This window comes from Adelges cooleyi, unplaced genomic scaffold (genome assembly GCF_023614345.1).
Source record: "Adelges cooleyi isolate 19-005CV unplaced genomic scaffold, UGA_ACOO_1.1 ACOO_flye_CR_arks_rails_tigmint_CR_PRNA_23, whole genome shotgun sequence".
Classification (NCBI taxonomy): domain Eukaryota; kingdom Metazoa; phylum Arthropoda; class Insecta; order Hemiptera; family Adelgidae; genus Adelges; species Adelges cooleyi.
In genome coordinates, this window is record NW_026095893.1 from 18,353,556 (window position 1) to 18,373,637 (window position 20,082).

The 20,082-nt window shown below is 29.3% G+C and overlaps 3 protein-coding genes across 3 annotated transcripts in view; 2 read left to right on the top strand and 1 right to left on the bottom strand.

The window, feature by feature from the left end:
- Window positions 1-4,094: 4,094 nt before the first annotated feature.
- Window positions 4,095-20,082, top strand: part of LOC126836209 (uncharacterized) — a 30,440-nt gene continuing 14,452 nt past the window's right edge. Inside the window, exon 1 of the mRNA XM_050569415.1 lies at window positions 4,095-4,218. The gene's annotated coding sequence lies outside the window, so the exon portion shown is untranslated. The remainder of the gene's footprint in view (window positions 4,219-20,082) is intronic.
- LOC126836214 (deoxyuridine 5'-triphosphate nucleotidohydrolase, mitochondrial-like) lies at window positions 4,936-18,640 on the bottom strand. The gene is made up of 4 exons (XM_050569423.1): window positions 18,554-18,640; window positions 17,143-17,197; window positions 5,250-5,469; window positions 4,936-5,186 (listed from the first exon to the last, which is right to left on the bottom strand). Exons 3-4 carry the CDS (start codon window positions 5,467-5,469, stop codon window positions 4,990-4,992), a joined length of 417 nt encoding a protein of 138 aa, XP_050425380.1. The 5' UTR covers window positions 17,143-17,197; window positions 18,554-18,640; the 3' UTR covers window positions 4,936-4,989.
- On the top strand, window positions 19,015-19,870 carry LOC126836213 (uncharacterized). Its single transcript, XM_050569421.1, has 4 exons — window positions 19,015-19,238; window positions 19,293-19,400; window positions 19,466-19,656; window positions 19,716-19,870. Exons 1-4 carry the CDS (start codon window positions 19,200-19,202, stop codon window positions 19,864-19,866), a joined length of 489 nt encoding a protein of 162 aa, XP_050425378.1. The 5' UTR covers window positions 19,015-19,199; the 3' UTR covers window positions 19,867-19,870.

Below are 20,082 nucleotides of genomic sequence, written 5' to 3' on the forward strand. Positions count from 1 at the left end.
TATTAATTATTAAAACTGGGGTTGTCACTCTAACAACTCTAAAGGCATCTCTTTAAATCAAGTATCCATGTTAAAAAAATACTCTATTACTGCTCCTCATAGCCCATCATACTGGCCAACATCACACAGAAAACGTCCAGATATTCTGGACACACCAAATAACATTCAAAAATCAATTAAAAATATATTCGACCCCTGTTCTGACCCTTCTTGCTTAAATACCAATCCTGCCAATCCGCACCAATCTTTAACAAATAAAAACACAAATTGGGAAACATTCAGAAACATTATTGATACTAGTTTAACTTTAGATATTACCTTAAAAACTGTGATGATATTTAAACGCAACTAACAATTTTAACATCTCTTGTACAGACTGCTGCCTGGAAATCTACCCATACATTAAATAAAACCACCCCCCCGAATTCCACCCCTCTTCCTCTGTATGTCCGTGACCTGATTGTCTTTGAACCAAGAGCCAAAGTTGCGTGGCAAAGAACAAGATTTCTTTCTGACAAACATGTATACAATAATTTAACTCTTAAAGTTAAAAAAATGCTTTCCGAAATATAGTCTGCGTAGGCCAGAAGGCCAACAGTTGTCTGTCTTAGTGAAAAACCTACAGTGACATTTGCTCTTCTAACAACCTTCTCCAACACTAAGTCAAAGAGATTAGGTGAAAGTGCGTGCCCTGTCTCAGTCCTGTTGTTACTTAAAGTCTACGAATAATGCGCATAGGTTTTTATCGAATTCCCGTGCTTTTGAAAAATTTGTCTCATGTTGTAAAATCTGATCCGTGGTTAACCTGTTCTGTTTAAAGCTGCATAATAAAATGTAATTTTCTGTCTTTGTTCATCTAGTCTGATTATTATTTTTAAAGTTTTTAGTTTAAGAAAAGAAAAACAGATTAAATGTTTCTGAGAATTTAATAAGTTTGAAATAGAGTACGGGAGCGAACGGGAAACAATAGGAAAACATAAAAAAAATGATATCGTGGACTGTTTGTATAATTAAAACTGGTGCTTCGTCTACACAAATTGATTGGATATGCGACCAAATTCAAACGAATTTAGATTTAATTTTGTTCTGATATTCTCGAAAGCGCAGTGTTTTCTAGAAACAAACGACGGCGGAATAATGTTATTCTACTCGAACAAGCTGACATATTGCCAGTGGCTTTTTTTACACCTAAAGACGGACTAAAAAATATGACGTCCAAATTTAAAGAACTACTTTTCGGGGATAGTTCTGTCACGCGAAAGTCGCTTGAGAATTAAAAGTACGACTTACTCGTCCTCTCCTTCTACCGCAGTGGTCTTCTCGAGACGGGAGCTGTGGATACACCGCTGAACGGCGGTTGGTCGAACAGCCATTTCCTGACGGTCTTCCTCTCCATCCCCAGCACGTCCGGAGCGGAAAGACCGGAAACGACGATCGATAACTTTTCGGGCATCTTGAATACGATTCGATTGGCAAAGTCTGTGTTTAATCGGCGAAAGTCGTAAAAACTTGGGCAGTGATATCCGAGTAGCATCAACTGTTTGAACGGCAAAGGAAAAAATCTTGTTGACCGAGGTCACCTAGACGACGGCCGAGCAAACCGGCCTTGACGACCAAACGCATAATTACACAGATCGAACGGTCGCTATGAGAATTCAAATTACCTATTGTTTTTTTACCACGTTTTTTATGTTTTAATGGGGAAAAAATCGTACAACCGCCTTTTTTTTAAGAGCCGGGGCGACATAGCTGACCCCGAAAAGTGTTTAAAACTCGACAGAGTAATATTGTACCGAGGTACATTTAATCTGTGTTTCAACAGGGTTTTCTTGTGTCTGTCTTAATTAATTAAAACGCCACAAGGATTTAAAAACATTTTAGTTTTATTAAATTTTTTACTACATTTCAGTTACACAAAAAACGGCGTCTCGCAAAGGCAATTTCTATACGTCCGCGTATTCGGGTATTTTGCTGAACGTCATTATTATTTTTTAGTGTAATTTCATTTATACAGTCACACAATATAAAAGCTTATTTTACGAGTAGCGTAATTATTGTGTAAAATAAAAAAATCTTACAAATATTTTCTACAACGATATTATCTGCACACTACACTATAATATATTGCCGAGCTGTTAAAGGAGTCGTTTGCTTTCACAACGGACCGATTAGATACTTGAAGGGTTTGAAACGTGTCGCCAAACCGAATACACACGTTATTATTATACTAGTCGAGGTGGCAAAAAAAAAAAAAGTAATAACAATAAAGCGTCGATTTATTATGACAAGATAACGCGGATGTGCGTACACGGTTAGGTTAGGTTAGGTGATACAATATTATGCACGATAGACAAACGATCCGCCGGCAAAAGATTCAAGTCCGAGCCACCTTCGTATGCAAATATTATATTTAAATTCAAATACAGAATCTATTCGATATTGTTTTGCTTACTAAACTTTAAAATTTTAGTAATCGTATTTTGATTTTCACATTAAATTGTTTATTTTTGTATACAGTTGCATATTACAGGTTGTTACATTTATACATTTTTGATAATAATTGATTCACAAAGTTTATTATTTACCATTTTTTTTTTGTTTTAGTTAGTTTTATTTAAAGATATTTGTTTGTTTGTACTATATTTTGTTCTTTTCGTTATTACTACAATGTTAAAAAAAAAAAGTCGTTTAAATTGTTACGATTTTTGTGTTAGTTTAATTAATAAAATGTACCTAGTTTTCTGTCTTTGCCAAACTGGTTTGATTATTTGCTATTTTAATTTTGGCTGTATAGTGTATAATAATTGTTTTTTATACATCTCACGGCTTTAGATTTTGTTTGATATGCGTTAATAATATTGCCCGACGGTGTTGGCATGTCTGTATTTTTTTCCCGGCTGTAATATAATATTACGGTATACATCAAAATAATTATACTTTACGGGTCAGTATTTTTTTTTTTTTTATGTATTATGAAATCACGTTGAATTTTGTACCGATATTGAATATTGTTTTTATCTACTGTAATCGTCGTTTATCGGGGAAAAAATCCGACCGGTCCTTATCATAACAAATCAACACTAATGAAAATCATAAAAAAAAACTCGAGTTTATGTATAAAAAAAAAAAAAAAAAAATAGGCAATTTGAGTTTGCATAGCGACCGTTCGATCTGTGTAATTATGTGTTTGGTCGTCAAGGCCGGTTTGCTCGGCCGTCGTCTAGGTGACCTCGGTACCAAAAAGTACCAGGCTTCTATACTTGTACAGAAAAACTTATCCAAATTCCCATGTGCTTCCGTACAGTAAAAGCCATGCCTACATTTTTTTTTTTTATTCATGAAAAAGCGGATTTTTAGGTTGTTTTTCGACTAACGTTTTTTTGCATTAAGGGGGCTCCATACAGACCATTTTTTCAGTCAAAACACATCATTTTCATTCCATCGCACAGGCCTTACCAGTGCTTATCCGATAAGCAATCTAAAAACAGATTTGAGTTTGTCGTGAAGTTTACTTAGGATCGGTCGAGGTATTTTTTTCAATTTTTAATTTTAACCCTTTTAAATTTTATTTTAAAATGTTGAAATATTGTAAAATGTTTAAACGTGTTTTATGCACAGTAGGAATAAGATACCTATCAAAAAAGTACGTCGACCGATCTCAAGTGAATTTTTTGACGAATACAAATATCTTCATATTACTTATCGGATCACTGGTTGAGCCTGTACTATGGAACAAAAAATGTATATTATATTAACTAAAATGGCTTTTACTCATAGGCAAAATGATTTAATTAAAAATAATACCTTGAAGCTTGTACAAAATTAATCGGTAAATTTATTGAAATGGTCGAAATTTATTTAAACTAATTTTTTCTTAAATATTGCCTAAACAAAACTCCTTAAAAATGATCTGTATGGAGCCCCCTTAATTGAATTCTAAACGTTTAAAACCAATTACCAATAAAAAATAAATGAAAACTCTGCGTCAAGTACTGTACATATTTAAATAGTTACACCAGCTATGCAAATAAACTAACATACGGACCTTGTAAAATATATTTCAATTTTAGTGTTTCGGTCGTAATATATGACTGAAGACAAAACGAAAAAAAGTCGATTCAAAATATTTAGCTTAACAAACAGATCAATTTGATCTTTGTCTTAATAATTGTAGCATTTAAATATTTTAAGTAAGCTGTATTATCAATTTCAAAAGTTGTAAGTATGCTTTAAATTATACATGAACCAATTTAATAAAAAATATTGTGTGCTACTGGAAAAGATAATTTTTACTCTGTTATAATGTTTATAATTTTATTTTTTACCGAACATGACATTCTCAATTAAATGTTGCCCGCTTTCGATTTCGATTATCAATGTTTTTGCTTTAAATCAAGCATAAAATAAGTATTGCCTTAGGAAGTTTTTGATCGCAAAATGTTAGCAATTAAAATTGCAAGCGTGGCATTTATAATTTTACGCAGTCTTATTAACTATCGTACAAAAGAAATATAATGCAATATGTTTCTGTCAATAGCTAAACATAAATTATACAATTATTGATGTATTTGTACTTGTATTTTTATAATCAGTCAAGCTGAATTAAAGTAAATAGAAAAATTAAATGCCAAACGTGTAAAATTAATAACTAATAAAAAATAAACTCTGCGTCAAAGTATTGTACATATGTAGTCATAATAAAAAATATTTACCTAAAATATAAATAAACTTAAATATTCTTTGCAAAATAGTAGTAGTAATTTGGGGCTTTACCGCCCATTTTTACAAATTGTAGTAAATTAAACTAGAAATGAATAACAACATCTCTTTATATAGTATAATACCTTTTATTAATCATAATAATTATAATATTTTATGATTTATCAATCTGTATAGTATAAAATAAACTTATATAAAGGTTTTTTGTCTCTATTATTCAAAGCTAAATCAATTTTAAATTACATAAATTCTACCTAACACACATGAAAATTATCCTGAAGAACCGAATCCTTTTTCTCCTCTATCAGTTTCATCTAATGACCGAAGTTCCCTGAGTTCTGGATACACAATTTTTTCACATATTAGTTGTGCTACTCGATCTCCACGTTGAACGATAAAGTCTACACCAGAATGATTGAATAGGAGAATACCAACGTTTCCGCGGTAATCTTGATCAATTACTCCAGCTAGGATTTAAAAAAAAATATATATATAACATTTTATTTAGTGATTAGATTTTATAAGCATACCTCCAACATCAATAAAATGTTTCCATGCTAATCCTGATCTCGGTGCAATTCGTCCATATGTACCATGTGGTACCACAATTTGTAGATCGGTCTTAATCAATTCTTTTCCATGTGCTACTACAATATATTGGTATGCACTTTTTAGATCGTATCCAGCCGCATGTTGACTTCCTCTAATCGGCGTGTATGCTTTATCGGTTAATTTAGAAAATAAAAGCATCTAAAGTTTTAAACAATCATTCATTCATAATAATCTTTATTTAATTTAACCCTAGCTTCATTTACTAATTTTATCATAGCATCATTCGTTTTTTTGTCTAAACTTTTTTCTAATTTTTTTTCTAATTCATCATTCATTAACGTCATATTTATTTTATTTTCCAAACTAGTGATACATTCTTTGAATGAGTTATTTAATTCAGATTTTATTGTTTCTATTGTATTTTTTGAAACATTAGTTATTGATTCATTATGTGTATTTAGTTTTTTTTCTAAACTATCTTTTAAACCAGTCTGAGTTTCTAAGATAGAATTTTTTATACTATTTTCCAAATCAATTAATTTCGAATTTAAATATTTACCAACTCCGATATCATTGAAATGATTTATATGATGACCAAAATAATCCATTATTAATTTAAAAATAGAGATCTTAACAGTGACAAGGACTTCTTATATACTAAAACCAAAACAAAAAAAACTATATTATACGAGTTTACGCACTTCTCGGGTAAATGGCGAATACTCAACTATGCGGTCGTGTATTAACATACAATAAGCACTAACACCAGTTAAATTATCATCAGCTTCTATTTCTAAACGTAAGTCAATTGTAGAAGAAATTTCAGAATCGTTTTGTTTACTAACATCTAAAACAATAATTGGAGCATTTGATAAAAACAATTTTGGACTTAGTATCGGATTTCGAAGTCCATTTTCATAATATGATTCTTGAAACGATGTATACATATTATATAATAATGTAAAATCGTTGTGCGTAAAATCTAAATTTAAATTATCATAAGGATAAACATTTGAGTTCAGAAACACTTTAATATTTTTCAACTTAGAATGATCAAATTCGCTTTTGTCTGCAGTTATTGAATTGTTACGATTTTTTTGGAGGCCTACAATGATATAACGAGGTTTTTCCAATTTCGTTGATGTTTTTAAATTCCATAGTACATTTTTCGTGTTTCCGAGTTCAGGGTAAGTATATGTTTCAAATGATCTAAATGGTATAAACAAATGTTTTTCTTTTTCAACTATTTTCATTAACTTTAGACGCTGGCTATCATCAACACTAACATGAGGAACTTTCCAAACAATATTCTTAATATTCACACTACCTGTAGTTGCATCATCACTTTTTTTAATCAATGCATTTAAATCACTATTTGATCTAGTTAATATGAGTTCTATTCGTGAATTTAATAAAATTTTTCTATAATGCTCAAAAAAGCCTAACCAGTATTTTAGTGGTATACATGCTGTAAAATGACCATTTGTGTCTGATATGGATGAACTATTTTTGAAAGTCCATCCAGCATTTTCATAACAATAATAATTATCTGGTGTACTTGAAAGATATCCTTTGATAGAACTTGTAATACCTAACATTCGTGAACTATCTATCTCGATACCATTTAATTCTAAACGAACTTGTTCAAAAAGAAAAGATAATCCATTATTACCTAGTTTTACTTTATCTTTATCTTCAATGTCGCCTTCGATGTATAAAAAGCTTTCATGTAAATATGGGTATACATCAGTTTGTTGTACACATATCCTAATTTCATCATTATTATTAAAAGCTTTAGTATAAGGAATATATGAGTGAAAATCAAAATTAGTTATTTTCGAATCTGACACATAACCCATATCAACTTCCAAAATATCATTTTCAGGCATTTCGATTACTTTTTAATTCAAATCCAAGTTGTCTTAAAATATTTTTATTTTTTGACGTAAGATTTATTTTTGTTTTTCTCCTTGTTGCTCGGTTAGATTTCGTTTTGGGAATGGAAGATTTTTTATGTGACGGTTCCTTTATATCTAATATTTTGTTTTGGAAATTAAAAAATTTCAACCCCATTTTATGAACCGTACCGTCTAATATGAAAAACTGTTGTAATTTTTTCACCTAAATTCTTTAGTGGTCTTTGATCCTGATCAACTAACTTTACCGTTATATTATTTATTTCATTTGTTATCAATGGATAATATATTAAGTTGCTAGGTGCTTCAACAATTTTTGATCCGTGTACTGCTGTAGGGTAAAACTCATAGACTGAGTGTGAGGGTTTGTTACCATCAAATGATCCTTGAGCAATACTACATAATACTTTTATTGAATTAATCATACTAATATTAACAGTTTTTTGAGATTCGTGTAATTTATTCGGTTCTAATTCCACTTCATCAAATCCTAAAACATGTCTTAAACTATTATCAATAGTGAAATCGATTGTTTCAGAACAGTAAACATATGATTTAAATGTATTGATGTTTGGAAATATGCTAAATACAATATTTGGATGGGTTTTTTTAATCATGTTTTTAATATATTCATTTATTTGACTTAGTTCATAACACCCTGGTTCTATTTCAAGCTTTAAGATTTCTTTATCCGTTTGTTCACTCAGAATGTGTTCATTACTTTTTGAGAAAAAATCGGAAGATTTATTAATATTACTCGTATATGATTCCGTGAAATATTTAGATAAATGTCTTGGATTATGATCAATAACATTCTTATCTGATTCTAGTGAAGAACTACTGCTTACAGGAACATCGCGTTTATTTAATATTGTATTGTTCTTTATAATTATTCTCAATTTATTATTGCTTTCATTAATATTAGGAAAAGAATTATATGTCTGAAGATTTAATAATGCTATTTCTGAGTCCTCAGCTATAGTTAGTGATGGAAAAAAATTTGTTGATAACTCTGTAGTGTTACCTGATAAACTTATTGTTGTTGATTCATACATTGTAAAAAATCAATACATAAATGACCACAAATAAATGTATTATAATTTTGATATTTTGAGTAATTATATAAAATATTGTACCCTTTAAAACGATTTTGGAGTTCAATTGGTGGTGGTAAATTACCAAAGCTATCAAAATACCATATGTTGTTATATTTTTTAAAGTAAGCAACCCAATGCGATCCTTTTTGACTTATTCCAGCAAGGTTAATAACCGCACATTCGTTTTTAAAAATAGTTTTTGGTAAGCTGTCACGTGAAAATACACCACGGAAATGTGGAATTTTTAATTGTGCAACATGTTTTATAATGTCTTGAGAGGAAAGAGGTCTATTAGGTAGCATAGTAATTAGTTTTTTTTTCTTAATATTTCTTCTTTTCTTCACACCTAAACCTGATTTGTCTAAGTATAAACCTTTACCATTACGAACATTCAAATATAAGCCTTTACCAATTTTTTTCGTTTGTCCAGTTTTAGAATCTTTAACAGCTTTATAGATATTTGCTGCACCAGACGCAAGACTACCGAGGGCTGAAAGTCCTGCAAATATTGGTATCAAAGGTATAGCAGAACCCCTTTGATTTGGTACCTTAATTTTTCTAACTTTTTTAGACTTTCTTCGAGATATTCTTTTTCTTACTGCTCCAACTAATTTACCACCTTTTTTAGCTTTGCAACAACCCATACCAATTTTACGTTTAGCTTTCATAATGTTAGTAACGGTGTAGGCTGCAGCTTTTTCCCCGAATGAACTATCTTTTGCTTTCACCCTATCCCACGCTTGAAATTCTAATTTTTTATCAGCTAAATTACGGTTTGTTACGTCTTTATTTTTTAAATACGCTATATCGTGGTCACGACAAGCCTCATCAAGAAGATTTATAGGTTTATCACCTCTAGCCAATCTTTTTTCAAGTTTTGTTCCAGGTCCACAATATTTATAACCTGGTAAATGTGCTTCGAACGGAAGTTTATTTATTAGTGTATTAACGAGACCTTTACCGGTTATACACTTTTGCACTCTTGGCATTTCCTATATATACTAAGTATTTTTTCTTAGTTCACAACTATTATATATACAAAAAAATGCGTTTTATAGAACAGAATAGTAAATTAAATATTAAAAATATAGACACAGAAATTTCTAATAAAGCAATCTCAAGACATGGACCTTTACTACCAGATAGTATCCGATGTATTATTGTTGGATCTAGTGGCTCTGGTAAAACAAATGTAATGTTTAATCTTCTTACACATATAAATGGTTTAAAATTTGAAAACGTTTATTTGTATACAAAAACGCTTAACCAAGAAAAATATATTTTATTGAAACAAATTTTTGATGGTCTAGAAGGAGTGAAGCTGTTTATTTTTACGGAAGCTGAAGAAGTAGTTAAACCACAAATAACGAATCCAAATTCTATTTTTATTTTTGATGATGTGTTGTGTGATACTCAAATACCCATTCAAGATTATTTTAGTATGGGGAGACATTTTGGTGCTAATTCAGTTTTCTTTTTAGTTCAAAGTTATTCTAAAGTTTTAAAACGATTGGTACGCGATAACTGTAATTTATTAGTGGTGTTCAAACAAGACGAACGTAATCTAAGACATATATTTAATGATCATATTTCAACTGATATGGATTATCTAGATTTTCAAAAAATGTGTATTTATTGTTGGGGCTATGAAAAATATGGTTTTCTTGTTATAGATAAAACTAGAAATGTTAATGATGGTCGGTACAGACGTGGTTTTGATGTCTATATAAGCTTGGTGTAAACTGAAATATTTTTTAGTTTGCTAAAATGTCAGAAAACAAAATATTACTTAACAATTTGGTAGAATCAAAAAATAATATTAAGCGGAAAATTATGGAGTTAAAGCGCGGTGTTTTAGATTCTGAATATACATTTAACGAAACATTTAAACCGATTATAGAACCACTTAATATGCTAGTTAATGACAATAAAATGAATAATGTTATTGATGAGGAATTATCTGTTACAACAAATGAGGAAAACGCTGATCCTCAATTATATGAATTCAACAATTTTATGAAATTACCTCCAAATAGAAGATCATATGATCCATCTTATGGTATGCGTTATGATAATATTGATAATCAACTAAAAATTGGTAATTTCCCAGTATTCATTGCCAACAATAAAATTTATGTAGCAGACAAAGACTATGATTGGACCCCAGGTCTATGGTCGTTACTTTGTGAAAAAAACCCTAAATTAACTACACGTCAGGATTTTAAATCGTATTACAAAATATTAGATGCTACAGAGGTTCACTTAAATGTTAACGGAGGACCTAAATCTAGCCAATCTTATAAATGGACTTTTATTGTTAAGCCATATTATACTGAAAAAATGTTACAATTGAAGACAACAAAAAGAGCGAAACTTGATGTCAGTTTTATAGCTTCAAAGGCAGCGGAAGCTGCTCATTCAAAAGATCCAATCACATTTGAAAAACCTACTGACTTAGAAAAGTCAGACGATTTTAAGTCAAAAGAAGGATCTGGTATATTATATAAGAATGTACAACCTAATACACAAATCATTTATTATGATAATCCAAATGAATTAGTGTCTAGGCTTGCTCTTTTAATGGCTTCTAAAGAGGCTGGGAATACAGGTGTAAGTAATGAAATAATATCAATAATTGAAGAACTTCGTGAACAAAAAATTATTGTTTAATTAAAAAAAAAAAAAAATATATATATATAAACATTACCACTCCTCCTCTATACAATTATTTATACTTTCTTCTAAAAAGTATTTTTTTAACGAATTTAAATTTAAATTAAAAAAAAGAAATGGTATTTTTTTAGAATTAATTATTATTAAGTCATATTTTTTAATTATACTATCTACCCATTCATCTATCTCTTCCCAGCTTATTTGTACTTCTTCTTCTTCTTCTTCATCCTCTTTTTGATTCAGTAAATCCTTTCTATACCTATAATATTTTAATATATGGTTTAAAAAATAGAAGATGTTTTACATTTTTTTATATTACCAATAATCAATTTGTTCATCTTCTTCAACATCATCCTTATCTTCTATCTTCAACTCCTTAAAATATTCTTTAATCAGCTCGATTTTCTCATTATGATTTAAATGGTCCGGAATCCAAGGAACGTAATAATCACAACATGACATATTTTCCAAGTTGTAATTATAAATTGTTTGTTCTATAAATTTTCTATCATTGATGCAAATCATTATGAACTGTAAAATAATGTAATAAAAATTAAGGTGATAGAAAAAAAATTATTTCAACTAGTTTACATATTAATCTATTATGACTTCTTTAAGAGATATAGCCAACGAATTACATAGACCAGCTAGAAAAATATTTCCAAGACGTAAAGTTATTACAAGGTTCATGGATGAACTTTGGCAAATTGATTTAATGGATATGCAGGCGCATTCGAGGAAAAATAGTGGTTTCAAATATATTTTAGTTGTTATTGATACGTTTACTAAATACGTATGGTTAGAACCTTTAAAAAATAAATCAGCAATTACTATAAAAGATGCGATGATGAAAATATTAAAAACTCATCAGCCTAAATTTGTTCAATCGGATTTTGGATTGGAATTTCATAATGAGAAATTTCAAAATATTATGAAAAAATATAACATTAAACATTATTCAACTTATAGTAGTATCAAGGCGGGGATGGTAGAACGAGTGATTAGAACTTTAAAAAATTATATTTATACAAATTTTACAGCTCAAGGCAGTTGGGACTGGATAAAAGCATTACCAAAACTAGTAAACAGATATAATAATAGTAGACACAGAACAATTAGTTGTACTCCACAAGAAGCCAGATTAACTCCTCATTCTGTTACACATAAAAGTTATTCTAGCAAAAGTTTAGAGAAAAAACCAAAATTTAAGTTAAATGAAAAAGTTAGAATATCAAAATATAAACACATTTTTAATAAATCTTACACGCCAAGTTGGACTACAGAAGTTTTTACTATTAGCAACATTTTAGATACTAATCCTATAACCTACAAATTGTCTGATGAGAAAGGTGAGCTAATTTTAGGATGTTTTTATGAGCAAGAAATTAAAAAGACTAATTACCCTGATACATATCTTATAGAACGTGTCTTGAAAAGATCAAAAGGAAAAATGTATGTAAAGTATTTAGGACTAGATTCATCTCATAACTCATGGGTGAAAACAGAAAATATTGTAAAATAATTTTTATTAAAAAAAAAAAAAAAATACAATTTCTTTATATTAAACTATTAAAAATAGTAACTTAGTTATATATTTAAAAATTAAAGATTTATGTGTCTAGTTGACTAATATAAAATGTTAAACCAGTTAGGATCTTGTAGTTTATATGCTGATCTTTCAGAGCCAGCGAGGAAGATTTTATCCAGTCTACACTTCATTTGTACCCGTTCATCTCTATTGGTGGTTGAATGATGGATGCAATTGACAATACCCAATACCGGTCTAGAAAAAATGGTAGACTCTATCCGTTCAAAGTGGTACATATTTAGTTTTTTATGACCACCACATACAGTACGTTTAAATGTAGGATTTGATGCCAATAAAGACAAAACTTCACCGTTATCGTTTATGGTTACTGCAGCATTCATATCGAATTGCTCAATGGATGGATGTAGAAATATTTTCAAAATATCATTTATGACTACGTAATCCGGTCTTCTCCTAACATAGTATGTACCACCTGCATGTTCATTCCTCCACTTGCGTAGCACAATACGTGCATTGCCATCAAGTATATGACCGATGGGATATACATACTTGGCACCATTATCTATCGTTGGTACAAACGATGGAAATATCTCTTTTAGTTTTTCATCATCAAGCTCTCTATTATGATAAAATAGTATGATATCTGTTTCTGAAACGTCATCAATTGTTTGATTAAAATCATCGTCTGTCTCAAAGATAAAAATAAGAGCTAATTCTCCAGGCATTGCTGCAGTTACATTGAGTGAACGAAATGTTCGAAAAATTTCCAAGAAACGGTTGAATCGCGCCATCTAAATAACAGAATTATTTAAATAATTTTTTTAACATATAAAATTATTTACATATTTAAATTTTATAATGTTCATAAATATTTGTAGTGACCATGTGCTATTGTATCTATCCCATTTTCCAATATTATTCGCTTGTCATCGCTTGCACTAAGTGCGAGTTTGTAAATTTTTTTTGAATATACTTGATGTTTTTCTGATTGAATTGTGTTCATAGATTGATATGTTATTGTATTGTTCTGACTAAAAGTGTTTTGACTAGAATATGCTTTTAAAACGCTGATATAATGTTCCATTTTCATATTTTTTTCAATCACATACTTTTTTACTCCTTTTGCTTTCTTTGTTTCCTTTCCTCCAACATTAAAAGCATACAGTTTCGGTCGCAAGGTTACAAATTCAAGTAAAATCAAACTTTTTAATTCATCTTTAAAGTAACCTGGTACATTCTTCCTCCTTTCTGAAAAACATGGATGATCTTTGGGAAAATTTGATGTATCGAAATATGGTGACAAATCATTTGTGAGATCAGTCATAAAATCGTCTGTAATAATTTCATAGATTAAGGAATCTGTATCGGAGTAGCATAATCTAATGTTGCGACCATACTTAGGCTTCATTACATTATAGTGAAAATTATACATAACAGTTTTGGAAATATCTAGAATAGCTAATCCTACATATATGGGTTTATCAAATTTAAGTTTCTCCTTGAACATGTGTATAGCCATTAGATTATTAGAATAAATTGTACGATCTTTAAAACTAGGTTTTATCATTAAACGATGTGCCTGTCGATCAGTTGTCACCAATTTCATATTCATACGTTTTCTCACGTTTTCCATACATTTTCCAAAAACAGAATTGATAGCGAGTTTCCAAAACGCTTTTTCAAACTCATTTGTTGCGTTTCGTCTCATTTCAGTACAAAGTTTCACGTAGGGTGCCATCCATTTCTTTTGCTCGAATTTAACAATTCTATGTACTTTTGTCACAACTAATCCGTTTGCGATAGCTTGCTTCAGTGAACGATAATGTACAACATAATTTCGTTTAGGATTAAAAGTAGTCATCAATTTTTTCACCTTTGAATTAGGTGGGAATGTAAATTCGGGTAAAAATGGGAAATCGTTATGATCATTGTGTAAATGCTCAGGGTAATCAACATCAACTTCTAATATATAACCATACTTTGAATTGTTTGGTATTGTTGTAATATCTAATGATAAATCTTCTAACCATTCGAAATTACGAAAAGGTAAAACCGATAGCATAGCTTTCCCATAGAGGTTTACACAGTCAAAATATGTAAGCCAAGACGTGGGTTTATCAGGATTGTAATTAATTCCCTCGACATTAGGGATATTAGCTTTTACGTGTCGTTTAACACTGTTACAGATACCTCCGCGAATACCGGCTTCAAGCATGAGATGCATATCATAATCTTTTAGCCTTTCAAGTTCAACATTAGTAAATTTCAACATTGCTTGGAATGCGAATCCTGGAGCTGTAAAATAATGTGATGCATCAAGATGAAATGTGTTCATACAAAGATTTCGAAATGACTCGAAAACATCGGCTAATATTAAAATATCAGTCAACAGATAGTGATCAGAATATTCACCTAAAGTTTTTATTCTAAATGTATTCCAAACAGTTTTCGCATGGTTATAATCTTGGTTACTGATTTCTTCATCATTTAGTGAGTTGTAAAAGTGTTTTTTGGATGGTAAATAAGTCTGTTCAAGTTTATCCCAGTTATTCACGTATTCGTAGGGGAAACAACCTTTACGACATACTAAATCTAATTTATCTATTGAAAAAAATCGTAATGTCTCTTTAAACCTAGATTTGTCTTCGGCTAAATTATTAGCAAGCGTACTTAAAGGCTCTGACATAAATCTAAACGTATCTATGAATTTTATTTTCATAGTTTTGGAAATTTCTTTGCTAAATGAAATATATTTTTCACTCGAATTAGGAATAACATCAATTCGTTTGTTATTTATTCCTAATTGATGTACTATGAAATTACTATCGTACGCTAAGTTATGAAAATAAATTGGAATGAAAGTTACATTTTTCAACTTGAAATTACAGGTCAAACATAATACATTTCTAAATTTACCCGTAAAATGACAGTGATCTCTAACTTTTATGGTATTGATAAAAGATCGCTTACATATTTCACAATTGCTAGCGTTTTGAAATCGATTTGTTTCTTCACTAGTTAAAGGATTCATTGCTATGTTTGTCTGATATAATTTATCTACTTCTTCTCCGACTTTTATAAGAGCTTCCATAAATTTTTTGGCAGCATTTTCACCTCTGTAAATAACTGGTTTTTTAGGTATTTTAAATTCATTAACTAATTCAGGTGGAATGGTTGTGTAATCAATTTTAACATAAAAGCCAAAACTCATCGGTTTGTGTTGAAAAGTTTTAATAGATTTCTGTTTTTCATTTGACTGTTCCATAAGAGGTTTTAAAAAACATTCAAAATCTGCATAGATCACTATTGGTACGCGTTGAGTAGCTATATAATTTGTAAATTTGATTACAGAATCATCATGATCTTCAAGCATAACTGGTCTGCTTAATTTATGTTGAGAACAGAATTTTTTATGTTCTCGTAGTCCTTCAAACCCCCATAATTTATTCTTACAAGGTGTGTTGTTAAAAATAGTAAAACATCGTTTGCAGATATTTATTTGTTCTTTGTGTTTAGTTCTTTGAGACCTAATAAGTCTTGAAAAATTGGATATAAAGCAATAATGTTGTCGTGAAGTGTTGCTAAGTAAAAGTAAGTCAAAATGGTTTCGTTTTTCAATATCGGAAACTAGTATTGGATAAATTAATGATTTACTGTCTAGTCCATATATGTTAATGGAAACATTATTGATCTTTGCAAATTTTCTTACTTCTTTAATCGAAGTTGGGAATGTGATACACTTGAAATCAAATTTATTTTTAGTCTCTAAATAATCAAAATATTTTTTAGAGAATTTACTTTTATTATTACGCCTATCAAACTTAGACAATATTGCATACTTAAAACATTTTTCGTCGTTATTATTTATGTTAACTATAGCTCTTCTACCCTGAATTTTTTGTGGTAGAGGAATGTATGATGAACCTTCTAAAGGATTTACAACATTTATGCGTAGCTGTATACCATCAATATTTCGAAGAGACCAACCACTGCCTTTAGCAATAAATTCACTTTCTTCCTTCAAAAGTTTACCATATATATTATTCAACAATACTGTAAAATCGGATCCTGATGTTGTGAATGTGTTTTTTGTTTTAAACGAAATATCTTGCAACTCAAAAGTTAAAACATTTTCATACACACAATCCAAGTGAAGATTAAATTTAATTGAGTTATTTTTACACGCTTCCTTAATTTTTGGTAAAATAAATGTAGTAGCATATTTGAAAAAAAGTATAAAGTCTAGAAACTTTAACTTATTTTTTAAAAAGAAAGTTTTCGACCTGGACCTAAATCTTCCTATTTCTTGTAAACCATCACCAGTTGAACTCAAACGAATGTTTTTCGTAATTTTCATGTTTTTTTTTTTTTTTCAAACTAGAAATATAAAACCAAGAGTCACATAATCATATACAAATACAACAACAACAAAATTATTCATAAATTTAAATATTTTCTTTTATTGTTTTTATTATATCGTACATTTTTTTTATTATTTCATCGTCTAATTTATTTTTTATTTTATTTTTATAATTCTTTCTTCTCCTAGCATGTTTGCTAGGCTTACCTAGTGCTTTAATAATTTTTATTTTTTCCTTAGGGTTTAATAAAAGTGTGGAAGTTTGTTGTGCCATACCTTAACAGTTTTTAGATGAGTTGACCTTGAGAGTGATGAGGACTGTAACGATATTCTAAAAAAAAAAAAGAATCATAATGTTCATTCTTCATACTATTTTTTTTTTTTAAAAGACACTCAATATTTTCCATCCGTTGGTGACATAATTAAAATATATATTTTTTATTAGCACTGCTATCAAATAAATGACGCGACTTAAATAAAAAAAAATATGATTTTAAAGAGCACTACACAACTGGAGTAGAAAATTAGAACTGATAGCTTAATTTATGCATCCGTTGGTGACATAATTAAAATATATATTTTTATTAGCACTGCTATCAAATAAATGACGGCGACTTAAATAAAAAATATATTTTTAAAGAGCACTACACAACTGGAGTACAAAATTAGAACTGATAGCTTAATTTATGCATCCGTTGGTGACATAATTAAAATATATATTTTTATTAGCACTGCTATCAAATAAATGACGGCGACTTAAATAAAAAAAATATTTTTAAAGAGCACTACACAACAAGAGTACAAAATTAGAACTGATAGCTTAATTTATGCATCCGTTGGTGACATAATTAAAATATATATTTTTATTAGCACTGCTATCAAATAAATGACGGCGACTTAAATAAAAAATATATTTTTAAAGAGCACTACACAACAAGAGTACAAAATTAGAACTGATAGCTTAATTTATGCATCCGTTGGTGACATAATTAAAATATATATTTTTATTAGCACTGCTATCAAATAAATGACGGCGACTTAAATAAAAAATATATTTTTAAAGAGCACTACACAACAAGAGTACAAAATTAGAACTGATAGCTTAATTTATGCATCCGTTGGTGACATAATTAAAATATATATTTTTATTAGCACTGCTATCAAATAAATGACGGCGACTTAAATAAAAAATATATTTTTAAAGAGCACTACACAACAAGAGTACAAAATTAGAACTGATAGCTTAATTTATGCATCCGTTGGTGACATAATTAAAATATATATTTTTATTAGCACTGCTATCAAATAAATGACGGCGACTTAAATAAAAAATATATTTTTAAAGAGCACTACACAACAAGAGTACAAAATTAGAACTGATAGCTTAATTTATGCATCCGTTGGTGACATAATTAAAATATATATTTTTATTAGCACTGCTATCAAATAAATGACGGCGACTTAAATAAAAAATATATTTTTAAAGAGCACTACACAACAAGAGTACAAAATTAGAACTGATAGCTTAATTTATGCATCCGTTGGTGACATAATTAAAATATATATTTTTATTAGCATTGCTATCAAATAAATGACGGCGACTTAAATAAAAAATATATTTTTAAAGAGCACTACACAACAAGAGTACAAAATTAAATGTCTTTAAGTAAAAAATGATTACACTTACATAGCTAAGAATGATATAGTACTGTCGAAAACACTTCACTAGCAGGAGACGGTGTTTCCACTGGTAAAAGACAATCACAGACTGATGTTTAAAACACACGACTAGGCAGTATTTATGCAGTCGAAAGGAGGTTATTCTCCTCCTCATATTATAATTTTAAAGACATTCACAACATATACCACTTCTATAGTGTTATTAAAAAAAAAAAATTAAATCGACCTCGCTTGGAGAATATAGTTAAACGTCTATAGCAGTTAGGTTCCTCAAGGATTGTAACACGCAGCGAGTCGTAGGGTTTCTGTGGTCTGTGGTTAGTTCATTGAATCGTATTTATAAATTTTTTTTTTTAGCTATTGTACAATGATTGTTACAATGTTACAACTGGAATGAATAAAAGAAGGTTAATTATCTTTCTCATATTATTATTTCGAAGACACTCTACATAGTATTATAAAAAACAGAATCATCCCACTCCGTACATATTTTCGCTTAAGTTATTTTTTACCATGCAAATTTGAACGTTAGCACTATAGTGGGATATTTTTTATTTGTCAAGATTGGTATAAAACGAGAAAAAACATAAACATCAGAGTTATATTAACATTAGTTGTGTGACAGTACAGTTCGAATTTATTTTACAAACAAAATGTCGATTCTGGAATCATCCGACGAGGACTTCTTCGCAGTAAGTTAACTAAATAATAATAATAATATGAATGATATAAAAAATGTTTTTTAGGAGACCTCACAGAGAAATGATGAATCAAGCTCGTTTGATCCACCACAAGTGAAGAAACCCAAAGTAGTTAGCAAAAATATAAGAAAACAGTCAAAAAACAACAAAACGGTATTATTTATTTATATACTTTTTTTGTTTTTTTTTTTTTAAATAGTAAAATTATGTATTTTCAGTCAACAATTTTTCAAAAAGCGTTAAAGGATGCAGTTATTTTAGATGAAGCGAACTATGAAGAATCGATGCTGCTTTTACGTGACAATAATCAAAAATGTGTCATTAATATTAAAACACCGAGTCCAACGTCTTATATAATTATACAAGAATATTTAGTAAATGATGTATTAGGATTATCCTATAGTGAGAGGTGAGAATTTTTTTTTTTATTTTGGTACCAAAACGTAGCATAATTAATTTTTTTTATAGATGGCGAAAAGTGAACCGATCTGCTAAAATTGGTCTTACAAATAATAAGGCGAATTCTAAAATCAACAATTTATTGAAAAATCTATTTGATGAATTGGGAGAAAAATTTTTATCAGATGAATCTCGCACAATAAAAATGACAAAGGAATGATATTATTACAGCTATATCAACTATTTTAAATACATGATGGTGGAGGTTCTTTTCATAATAATAATATTAATATTGTATGGTATTAACGTAATGATATATTGTTAAGACGAGTTATATTTTTTACTTATATACCATTGTTTTTTTCAGTAGTATAGCAGAGGTATAATATAAATTAGAAATCATTGTTTTTTTTTTTTTCAGCAGTATAACAATAAT

Coding starts and splice junctions, on each gene's coding strand:
- LOC126836214 (XM_050569423.1), bottom strand. CDS start 5,469: ATGCTTTTATTTTCTAAATTAACCGATAAAGCATACACGCCGATTAGA. Junction 5,187..5,249: donor ACATTTTATTGATGTTGGAG/GTATGCTTATAA, acceptor TTTAAATCCTAG/CTGGAGTAATTGATCAAGAT.
- LOC126836213 (XM_050569421.1), top strand. CDS start 19,200: ATGTCGATTCTGGAATCATCCGACGAGGACTTCTTCGCA. Junction 19,239..19,292: donor CCGACGAGGACTTCTTCGCA/GTAAGTTAACTA, acceptor AATGTTTTTTAG/GAGACCTCACAGAGAAATGA. Junction 19,401..19,465: donor AGTCAAAAAACAACAAAACG/GTATTATTTATT, acceptor ATGTATTTTCAG/TCAACAATTTTTCAAAAAGC.